Source organism: Ptychodera flava, chromosome 20 (genome assembly GCF_041260155.1).
Source record: "Ptychodera flava strain L36383 chromosome 20, AS_Pfla_20210202, whole genome shotgun sequence".
Taxonomy (NCBI): Eukaryota; Metazoa; Hemichordata; class Enteropneusta; family Ptychoderidae; genus Ptychodera; species Ptychodera flava.
In genome coordinates, this window is record NC_091947.1 from 24,496,546 (window position 1) to 24,508,685 (window position 12,140).

General features: G+C 34.8%; 1 protein-coding gene across 2 annotated transcripts in view; it reads right to left on the reverse strand.

The window, feature by feature from the left end:
* LOC139120380 (prominin-1-A-like) overlaps positions 1 to 12,140 on the reverse strand; it is a 94,671-nt gene that overhangs the window by 17,539 nt on the left and 64,992 nt on the right. For both annotated transcript variants that reach the window (XM_070684754.1, XM_070684755.1), the window contains exons 10-19: positions 11,280 to 11,356; positions 10,304 to 10,377; positions 7,087 to 7,239; positions 5,713 to 5,839; positions 5,246 to 5,349; positions 4,819 to 4,903; positions 4,345 to 4,491; positions 3,621 to 3,701; positions 3,115 to 3,198; positions 1,217 to 1,270 (exon numbers count right to left, since the gene is read on the reverse strand). In XM_070684754.1, the coding sequence (XP_070540855.1) occupies positions 1,217 to 1,270; positions 3,115 to 3,198; positions 3,621 to 3,701; positions 4,345 to 4,491; positions 4,819 to 4,903; positions 5,246 to 5,349; positions 5,713 to 5,839; positions 7,087 to 7,239; positions 10,304 to 10,377; positions 11,280 to 11,356 (986 nt within the window). The remainder of the gene's footprint in view (positions 1 to 1,216; positions 1,271 to 3,114; positions 3,199 to 3,620; positions 3,702 to 4,344; positions 4,492 to 4,818; positions 4,904 to 5,245; positions 5,350 to 5,712; positions 5,840 to 7,086; positions 7,240 to 10,303; positions 10,378 to 11,279; positions 11,357 to 12,140) is intronic.

Below are 12,140 nucleotides of genomic sequence, written 5' to 3' on the forward strand. Positions count from 1 at the left end.
AGGACCGTGGCTAACGCGTACGTAACGTTACGGACTGAGCCATGCAAATATGGCTGCCTTCGATGAGTTGCACATGGGCTTATGATCTCGGATGACATCACAAACTCGCGAGATTTGCAAGATCGATGAGAATTACGTTTGCAGTCTTCAGGATCGACGCTCACGCTCGCATTTTGCTTGTAAATCACTGTCAACTTTTTTCCCGTACATTTTATTGTTTTATTTTTCAAAAAAAAAATAAATCTTTTTCATTTCTGGCAAGGGGGCGCTCGGAATTTACAAGAGGGCGCCACGCCCCTGTTACCTTATTCAGGGAGAACACTGTGGAGGTATTTTGCTTTCAATTGTCACATTGTTTAAAATACATCAGTGTAGTTACGAAAAAAACTTGTTTCTTTTACTGGAAACAGATCCAAACTAAGATACATGCATCTTGAGATTCCTTTAAAATGGTCAAATATTTGGAATGTTGCATACCTAGACTGGAAGACCTGTCACTAGGATGCTCCAAATACTTGCTTTGCTTTAGGGACAAGGGGGAGCACCAATGTACCATGCATCTTCAAGTCTTTAGAGACATCCTGTATGTGCATTAATTTTTTTCTTTCTTGCCACAGAAAAAGATCAGAATTCTGCAGACAGTGTTTTGGAAAGCGAGGTGTTGTGAGTTGGAGCTAACAATTACATCCAAAATAGAGGTGACAATACCTGGGTGTTTGGACTTTATTTTATACCTATATGTGTGTTTTCACCGTGGTCTGACTCAGTGGTGTGCTTACATCTTTTTGACATGGCATTACAAGGTCCATACACTCAAAGTCACTTCAAATTCAAGGATTTTCAAGGACTTTTTCAGCCATTTTCAAGGACTCTGTTAGGTCCAAAATACTGTTTTCCAGATATGATTTTTGAAATATATCATTTTTTCACTTCAATTTACATATCATCTGTACAATGTCACGACCTGATAATCTTGTCATTTTTGAAGTTTTGGGTGGATTATCAATTTTCCAGTAATTTCTACTACTCATGTTCAAGGACTTTTCCTGGACCTTCCAGGAGGCTTTAAAATTCAAGGATTTTAAATTAAAAGGACTTTCCAGGAGTGTATACGGACCCTGGCATTATCAATGTGAGAAGCAAAGAAAGGCAGCACACAAGCCAATTTCACAGACCAGCATTACAGAACAGCAGATATATTAGGATTCTACGATACCTGTAAGGTTTTTGATTCAACCTTTAACTTGTTAATGTTCATTTCCAATGTGTCCTGCAATAGAAAGAGATGTTGGATAAGAAAAAAATACCGCAATTATACGGTGTTGCTCAAATTTGATCAGAATTGGTACATACCAGTATGGGTACCAAAGATCAACAATAAATGTTGTTTCTATCTGTTCAGTGCAGGAAAATTCCACGTTGATGTTATGACAATGATTTCTGCACAGTACAACCAGAAAAACAACAAGAAATATTTAAACCAGAAAAACAAGAATGACAAAAGTAATTAAAGTCTGAAACTTTAGGTACTGGAGGTAAACTTTAGCAACATGCATAGCAGAAAGGCAGCTAGCCCCCCCCCCTAGTTTGACCATAGACGGTCTTCCTCCCCTCTACTGACGGTCTGCCTCCCCTCTACTGTCTATGGTTTGAGCAGGTCTGTTAATATGTAACAGTTCATAAACAATGAGAGGAAATGACTCAAGTCAGTGGAGTAAGATTGTTTCAAGCCTGTTTCAGAAATTCGCTTTTTCTTACCTCATTTGCACATTTTTGACACTGATGTGTTCATTTGAACAAATTCACATCTCAACCCCTACATCTACCTGTACACCAAATACTGAGACGGTAGCTTTGGCGGTATGGGAGCCTTTGTGTGTGACGGACATACATCCGCACATACCCACAAATATACAGACATACAGACGCCACTTAGACTCATCATATAAGCTCTTTTTGGTATTTATATATAAAACAAAATATGAGCTAAAAATGTGCATTCCCAACACTCTTTGAAATGCATGGGACGTGAAAAGCATCACAATAACTGCTGCTAGATGAAATTAGATCTCTGCAAAAATCAATGTAAAATTCTTGATAGTTTTTCTTGCTGATTGTGGATTCAGACCTGCTTTTAGTTGCAATTAATCGATGACAACAAGCAGCCCTGAAAAAATGTTGCATGATTGGCGCAGTGTATGTAACTTAAAATTATGAAGAATATTGGTATTAAAACTTAAGGTTATAATTTTTTATTCAAATTTCACATACAAGTAAGAGAAACACATCTTTTAAAAAAAGACTGCCAAAAAAAGACCATTTGTTTGATGCACTTGTCTCTACATTTGATGTCTGTTTCAGAGCAAGATGGGAGCAAGTTGACCTCTTCATCATTTATTGCTGACCTCAATGCATGTTGCCATGGTAAACTCGTCAGTCCATGGTGAAATTTGTCACTTTAATGGTTGTACTGACTAGAAATTGTCACTTTTGCCATTTTCTTAATGACTTCAGGACATAAATATATTGACTGCAAGATTCATTCGTGCAATTGTGCCTTGTCATATTGTACGGCCATGCTTGGAGATGGCACAGTACCCATACATGACTGAGTATCTCAGCTACCACTGGTTTGGATGCGCTTTCACTTTCTATACTGAAGTTCAAGAAAGCCAGAGTACTGTTATTTCATTAACATTGTGAATGAAGGTAAAATTATGATGAAATTCTCATGCGGATCTACTTTTATTTTTATTAATGCCTTGTTGGAAAATTACAATTATTTTGAAATTTGTAATGGTTTTAGCGTTATTATGTGACGTTAAAGTCAAAAGTAACATTTTAGTAATTTTCTTTTTATGGGGAGAAAATTTTATGTCTGAAACATAAAAGTTATTCCAACAATATCTCTCATTTGTGTCACAAGGCGATCTCTTAAACAGTGGTGAAGACTTTATTGATACTGATCGATGATAATGTACACACAAGTTTTTTTTAAAGTAGGATTTTGGGTGTCAGGGCCAGCTGCATCATTAAGCTTGAATTGATGATGTGTATGAAATGAAAGTAAGACAGTAGGTGTTTGGTGTTTGAGAGTAGTGATGTCACACTCACCACATATCCTTCCATGAAATCAACATGGCCACTCTGTATATCTCTGAGGTCTGATGCATGCTGTCGTATATCACTCTGTAAGGTCTGTGAAAGAAGAAAACAAGTCCACAATCACCATTGACTACAATGGGTTTGGGTTAAACCATGGTGGTGGCAGGGTTTCAATATTAGAAGACATAATAAAACGTTACAGTCCAGTATGTATAAATTTCTGTGAAATATAAGCACATTGCACCCAAATTGTTACTAATTTTCAATTACCTTGAGTAATCTAATGAAAATCTAAACTTTGTCAAACAAAAAAATTTTATGCTGATTAATATCATTACTTAATTCTATAACTGCAAATCTTGATGTACATATACAGTTTATGAATTTATAGTAAACCCAAGAAATAAAAGGAGTTAACCATCTCAGACACAGATAACTCCTTTTATGCTACATGATCAAATGCATAATTTTTTCATATCTTGTCTACCATAAAGCATGCAAGTTCCTGTACATACCGGATTGGTTATTCCTGAAGCAGCACTATCAAGAAGATCCGCCATGTCTGTTAGATTTGCCTTGGTTATGCCTTTCCTTATCTGTAATCAGCAGATAGATAACAGTTTTTTATTTTGTGAAATATGTTAATATACAGTTATTGCGTAACAAATGGTAATTATATATAATATGGGCAGTAATTGTTTTGTGTAGAATGTTATTCTGAAGAAACATAGACAACGAATGAACCTTCCAAAATATCCAACTAGACCTGCTTCAAGGTTCTGGTTTTATATAATGACCTACATGACAATATATTACCTGCATATTACTTTCATCATGACAGCTTGAGTATTAATAATTTACTGATGTCAGCAATATTATCAGAAGTATAAGCCAGTGGCTGTGTAAGAAGTTATCACTTTTGAATAATCCAATCATGGATGCCGTTCAAATTCATAATTTTCATGGGTGTGTATGTTGTATGCGATGGCATGTGAAAATTCAACACCAGTTCAAAATTATATCCATGAGGTCTCTGAGGTGATGATAACATGTCTGCCTGATGAGAAAGGCATTCAAACACTGCAAACAGGTATTGTAATATGAGCTAAGCTGACAAGGACACATTTTTCTCAACTTCTTTGTAAACTCCATTGTTTATTTTTACGATACTTTCACATGTTGGTTGTGAACTAGGAGTAGACTGGTTATATGTGACAGGCATAACCGAATACAACAGACCTCCGCAATGTAACCGTCAAAGTCTATCCCAGTCACACCAGTGGAATTAAAATCTTCCAAGGAATCTCTGGTTTCTTGATCCAGGATTACCACATCAGAGAGATCAATATCCAGATCTCTTATCATGCTTTCCAGCTGTGGAAATTCCTGTAGAAAATATTTCAGACAGATATCAGAGATATATTGTATTACATAATCATTGGCAATAGCTACACATACTGTGAGTTGAGTGCAAAAATCATGACTTAAATGATTGCTGCCCATTTAATACACATTGTGCCACCATGACGGATGGTACGAGTTTAAATTTCTGTAATGTTTTAAAAACTGAGCGAACTGAAAAAAGAAACTTATAAACGAGAAAAGGTGCTATTTAACAAAATAATATGAAAGGTAAATGTATATCATACAGACAAGTAAAAAATATGAATAATTGAAAATATGTAATAATATCTATATTGTGCTATGACTTACAGATCTGTAGTCAACAAGCTCTGAAATGTTGACAATGTATTCAAGCATCATTACTTCATAGATAGCACCATCATACTGACATTTCCTATGAAATGAACATAGATATTAAAATTGAATCAATTTCTCTAAATTGTAAACTGATGACTTTTTGATGAAACAGCACAACTACCCTCATTATATATACATGCATGTATGTAAGATACATTTTTGAGTATAGAGCTGTATAGGGCTGTAATATAGTATATTATGATTAAGACACAGAAGATGAACTCTCAAAAAATTGAACTGCAACGTAGCGTACAATTTGTGAAAGTATTGGGACTGATATGTTATTCAAGATTTCACTTTTTGCGCTTGTTTTTTTACTGTAAAACTCTCATTTTCAATTATTAGCACTACACCTCTGCATTATCTGCTTGTTACTTACTCAAGTATTCTTGACACAGTAAGTGGTATGTCCCCATCTTTCAAGACAGCGGCACCCAGGAAGTATCTTGCTTCGCTATTCAGTATGTATGGGTAATCAAGAAGCTGTACAGAGTCATAAATGAAGCAAAACAAAACATTTACATGTCATTTCAAATTGCAAGCAACAAAGATTGACAACAAAAAGGTTCCTTTTGAATAGTTGAACATGTATGCATTGAAACATTTAAGTTGTAATTTTCAAACACAGACATTGAACCAGTCAAGATTTTCACACTCTAGTGTCCATTTTACTTACACTTTTCACAAACATGTCTTTGTTTTCAGGGCTAAATTTACAATTTGATTTCATGCAAATCAGGTACATCTTCCCCTTTGCAAAGAAACGCGTAGTGTAATGTTGAAAAACTGGGATGGCTTTGCTTTGCCTTTGCCTGATAATTCTATTTTTACATGTAAATGACTTACATTATCAAAGATCTCCTGGTTGGACAGCGGCTCACAGACAAGTTTTTCCAAGTTGCCACCGAGTACAAAGGATACTGTCGTTAAAAGCATCAGTAGTGGAGCAAAAATGAAACAAAACAGCACACCCCTGCAAGAAAGAAGATGCTAGTTTGTTATGTCATGTATTTGAAGCTAGACCCTTCAACATCAGTTTGGTAAAACCCCTCTGTTTTAACCAGGTTCAGTAGACCCAAATATTACTTGGAAATGGGCATGTGAGAATTAAAGTACACTACACTTCTAAGAATACTCATTTTGATACTTTTTTGTTCATAAGCTTTCATCTAAATAAGGTGAAAACAAAATGATAAGAAAGGTATATAAGTTTATAGCAGAACAACAAATGGCTCTATAAAACTGACTATCTAGCTCTGTTTCATCGTTTACCATTTCTCAATAGATCTGTGGTTTGACCCCTTTGTTATCTGTGATGAGGTTGGGTCTACATACAGTGAAATAGGAGTGTATGCTTGTTTGATTACTTCTCTGTCACATTGGATAAAACACTAAGAATGTTGAAATTCACAATTCCTAGAGGGTTTACATCTTTTAACTGATTCACATTGCCTGCGGGTGTACCGGTGTGTTCCATTTGCAAGCTCATTCCAAGATATGCCTCTCAGGCACTTAGCTTTACCCAAGGGGTACAGCTTGTCTATTTACACTGTAAAATCATTGTGAATTTGTGTTTAAAATTTTTTATCCTTCACTTCATACTGCAAAGATATTGCATTTCAGACGATCACCCATTGGGGAGTTTTGTTTGAGGAAATGTCATAAATATTCCCGCTGACTTGATGACTCACTGACTAAACATTGTGTGCCTACTGGTAGTGCCATATGCATACATACTACCAGCAAAGTCGAGCAAAAATGATTAAATATAATGAAATTTACACAAGAAACTACAACACATGCTCTCAGCAGTACACTCCCTATTTCTCTCAGTCTGCACCAAGGTCAACTTAGCAAAGTTTGATATAAACTACGTTCAACAAAGTTGATACAAAAAACATAAAACTTGGTTCTCATATTTATAAATACAATGGTTACAATTCCTTGCCTGTTATCACAAACCATACATGCCCTTTCACTTCTAAGAATTCGCAAAATATCGTTGTTTTGAAAAGAGTGATATAAATACAATGTACTATCAGTATAAGAAATGAAATGGAAATGCTTAAGCATCCACAAAAATTATTATGATTTCACCCAACAACATAAAGTCACATGCAATTCAGTCTTCTTGACTTTATTTTACAGGCTATGATTTATAGTACAGCACGTTTGTTCCTCTTTACTGAGAGAATTGCATGTGAGAATGTACAAACTCACCCCATGAGCATAGCGCCGCCACAGTTGGACATACAACCACGTTCCGTGGGAGCCTCGTCTTTCTCATGTCCACAGACACCACAGAGTAATCCCAGGAAATAGAAGGCAACTATGACCAGAACGAAACCCATTAACGTTGTACCAATGTACCATCTGAAAAATACAAATTATTTCATTACTCATTCTATTACAGTCAAATGAATTTCTGTTGTATGGATATTGTCATACTGAAATAATAAGTGGGTGATTTCCATTATACGGAAGGTATATATTTACAACATATGGTTATGTTGATACCTAAATTCTACTCTTCTACGACACACTTCATTACAACAACTACTGGTATCTCAGACTCATGGACCATTTCACTTGTTACATGTAAAAGGACCTTTTTAGAAAATATACAATCATATGGTGAAACTGCGAAGTGTTGCAAGTAAAACCCAAGATAATTACAACAAAAACAGTGATTGACAAGATCTATAGCTATATATAAAGAGTTTAATAACACATAAAGTATGCATAGCTTTACACATTTTCATCCCTTTTCTGTTCATATATCTGACCAACTGTGTACAACAAAATGTTCCATCAATTTTACGACAAAGGACTTAATGGCTCCACAGACTGCAAACATTGTCAAGTGTGGAGGGACTCTGTCACCACAGAATTATCAATTTGAATCGTGAAAATGTAGTGTCCAACACCTGCGCACAGCTCTGCCCAATATGTTTTTATTTTGCTGCATGTTCATCCTTAACCATGATTGCTCATTGCCATTTGTATGGTTCCATGAGAATAAACTCTGGGAATATTCATAACATTATTTCAGTATTCACAGAATTAAGGTCAACAATTATGAACAAATTTAGTTTTACAATAGTTTATTTACACTTAAAAATAGTGATTGGCTTAATTAAGCTTTGTCATAGGGTAAATTTCTGCCAATGCTAGATAATTACACATAACTTGTTATCATTTAGCAAAATTCGCATATTCATATTTTCTTTTCATTTTACCATGGGCAAGAAATTGTTCATCTTGACTGTTCATCGGCTTTGTTCAATTTTAAACAACAGGACAAATTTCACTCCTTTTTTGGCTTAAAATTGAAACACTGAAGCTGTATGCTGGTACATTGTATGTGTATTTTATTTTCCTTGGGTTTTCTCCATTGGCCCAGGATATGAATAATGTGAAACTAGTGACATCATTGTTTTACTCTTGACAGACTTTTCTTTGATGCATTTTTTTTAAGAATACATAAAACACATGAGGTCTCAGAATAGCTGTATCAGATTTCTTTTATGTGTGTCAATACTGATGGAAAATTTGATTGCAAGTCACCTTTAACACAGAAAGAAAGTAATCATGGGCGTATCTGTGAGGTCAAGATTATACAGGCAATATGTCAGCTGCCATGTAAAAAGTAAGGGAGTGGATGGGACGATTTATCAAATGTCAAAGTTGAAATGTATTAAATTGATCTTTTTGCGCAAACCTTGTACTTATGTTTCTGATTACATCGTTCAGACAACTTGAACTGTGACTGAAAATGTATCATGCAACGCATCAGCATTTGACGAACCACCAACAAAACGATTTGAGTTCAACGTCAAGGGCTGGTTTTACATTTGGATGGCTCTAAAGAGACTCACAAATGGAGGAATCAATTGGGTATTTTATATTTTTACGCACATGGCATGCTGAAGAGGACTGTAACTGTAGTAGTGCTTGAGAAGCACAACGACAGCAAAGATCAAAACTCTTTGCAAAATGATTTATGGCCAATAAAGCCATGAGATTACATCACTTTCCATCAATAGTAAAAAATACTATTATTTTCATATTTCATATTCCATATGCTATCATCACTGCATGTTTCATTTGTATAAAATCATAAAAATTTTCAATAGAGGTAAATCTAGTAAAGGGTATATAGACCATGAGTGTATGCAAATGGATTTGAAGACAACATTAGGATTTCAATGGGAATCGACAAGATTTACATGACGGAAAGATTTCTTTATTCCAAGAGGAGGTGACTCTATACGTGAAAGGTTATTGACTTGAGGCAACTGCCATGACTTTTACGAGAGTCTGGAAGAGGAGGGGAATGTGAAATTTTAACTGTGCCATGGTATGGTTTACTCAATGAATTATAGGTGCTGTTTTCAAATGCGTATATGCATAGGCCACATATTGCGGCAGTGACAAAGTCAAGCTGCTTGTAAAAATGATCAGCTGGATCATTTTGCTGCAGGACAGTCGCGCTTTTCATTCCTTGTTCAGAATTAACCAATTATTGTACCAAATACGGTACATCATGTAAGATTTTCTTATGTTAAAATAAGAACACATCATTGTGAAATTAATTGTAAAGAACATTATATGTGGTGGCCTGACAAAAGCATGTTAATTAAAATACCAAAAAAACTCACATGTCTTAACATTTGAAATATTGAGTTACAATTATCTCATAAACTGCTAATTTGGATACATAATACAGTAACAGTCTCATCTCCAATTTCCTATCTTTTATTATCGGTTCATTTTTTTTAAGAGTGAAATTGCTTGTAAAATTCCAAACACAGAGAGAACTAGTGGAGTGAATCTTTCTTCCTATATCAGGGAGCATACAGCCACGGCAATCATTAAACAAGATACTGTTCACAAATTAATTCACAAAATGTCCCTGATTCATGGCACGCTGCGTATTTGGTCTAATACACCCTGCAGACAGACTGACTACTGCCTGGCTGGAACACAAAGGGGATTACTCTCCCAGATATCTCCGCGCACTCCTCCAAAAGAAAGCAATAAAAGTGATGGATGACTTTCACAGGGATGCCCTGTTGAGAATGTTACGGGGACTGCATTGTCTGCGATTAAGATTGAATATAGCCTGAATGTGCTTTGCAATCCTGAACACACTGCGTTAACAAGAGCTGACGATGAGAAATATGCCAGCTAATCGTATGTCGGGAAATATATGTCTTCACTTAATCTAGAATTTACTTGTTTTGACATATGCCTTTGTTGGTTAATTCATCTTTAGGAAAGATAGCAACTTTGGGACATATGTTCCTGGATGTGACTTGACTGTGGGTTTTGAAGATATTCTTACAACTTGAGTGTGCGTAAAAGTAGACCTGGACAAAAAAGTTGAATAAAAAAAAATAGAGACTGAAATGCTGAAATATTGTCTGAGACTTACACATATTTACTGTATTGCCCCGCATAGTAAAAAAAGTCACCAAGTTGTTCTTCTATCTGCATCTGATTCTGAACCTGAAATGCATTAAAGAAACATTTCACATCCATATCTTAAGTGTAAATATAAATAATATGTAAATGTGCATCGGTATATATATATATATATATATATTATATATATATATATATATATATATATATAATATTTAAAATTACTGGATATATGTTGATTCAATGACACAAAATTACTTGCTGTACATTATGTACTTGTACATGTATAAATCCATCAGATTCTATAATTTCACTATAGCCAGTTATTTGATATGAATCTACTGGTGTGGCACTGATAACACTTTTGTAAGTGATTGACACAGTGTATCTCAATGGAGCTGGACATTTCACAATAGCATAGCAGGAGCCTGCCTGTGCACTACGTGTTCATCCAAATAAAGTCATATTTTAAATTGTCTGTCCATATATTACCGTAACTCACAAATTTTTTGGTTTAGAATCAGTAGCCTACGTGTGTCACCATAAAATGAAGTCCTGCTTACAATTATGTTCACGACGACAAATATTGCAATATCGATAGAAAGTAGTGCACTACAGTCTGGTAAAGCCGCCTTTCTGTCTGAGGGCCTTAGAAAAGCCTTATTAAAATTTTTTGAAAAAAAAATTATAACACTATACTGGTACATTTCACACAACATGTATGTCAATGGATAGTCATATTAATTGCAAAATTGTCCTACAAATTAGCCTCTATTGGTGATATATTCCATGTAATTTGTGTAGTACATGACTGACAGTTCAAATAACGTAATTTTGACAAGGTTCCTTATAGAACATGGGGATCATCTATTCAAAACTGCATGTACGTCTGTGTAAACCTTTTCTGTGTATAAACCCTTTTTGATAAAGAACACAACTGAATGATACATACAAAGTTTACAAACTCTTTATGATGTCATTTTTACCTGTCTAATAGGATGTGTTATGGATTCTGCAATCTGTGCAACTTGATCTTCAAACTCTTGAAGTTCACCTCTGGTGTCTTAACAATAAAATAAATAAATAATTTAAAAAATAATTAACTAATTTAAATGACACATCAGAAAGTTAGCAAAAGATTTTGCAATCTGTGTGAGTTGATCTTCAAACTCTGGAAGTTCATCTCTTGTGTCTTAACAATAAATAAATAAATAAATAAATAAATAAATAAATAAATAAATAAATAAATAAATAAACAAACAAACAATTAACTCATTAATTGGTGCATCGAAAAAGTTGACCATGTGGAGTGACCATGAGTTTAAACTTAGAAAAGAATCTCCTGCTTCCTTTTATTATTTGACAAGTTCCATAAGATTGAAACATCCAGAATATAAAGTTCTTGTCATTGACAGGGAACCATGTCTATTGCACGGAAGATGAGATCATAATTGTAATGCCTGTGGTATTTGAAATACAAACATTAATGAGAAACGTGTTACACCCATATTAAATGCCAGCTATAAACATGTAATTGCCAATAAATAACAAGATTGTCTCTCTCATTCTCAACAAGTCCCTAGGGGAGTGTTTCCATTATGTTTGATGTTTTCATCACAAACCAGCATCAAGGGAACCACACAATACTTTCATTACTGATACAAAAGACAATGTATGGGATTTGAAATCTGTGATTTGATCAACTACAAGTAAATATTATCTGTTCTCCTATTCAAGACAAGGCCTTGCGGAGCTTCCATTGTTTTGATTATCATCTTCAATATCCATGTAAAGTACCTCACACTGTTTTCCTAATACCAATACAAAGTCTATGAATTGGAATTTGA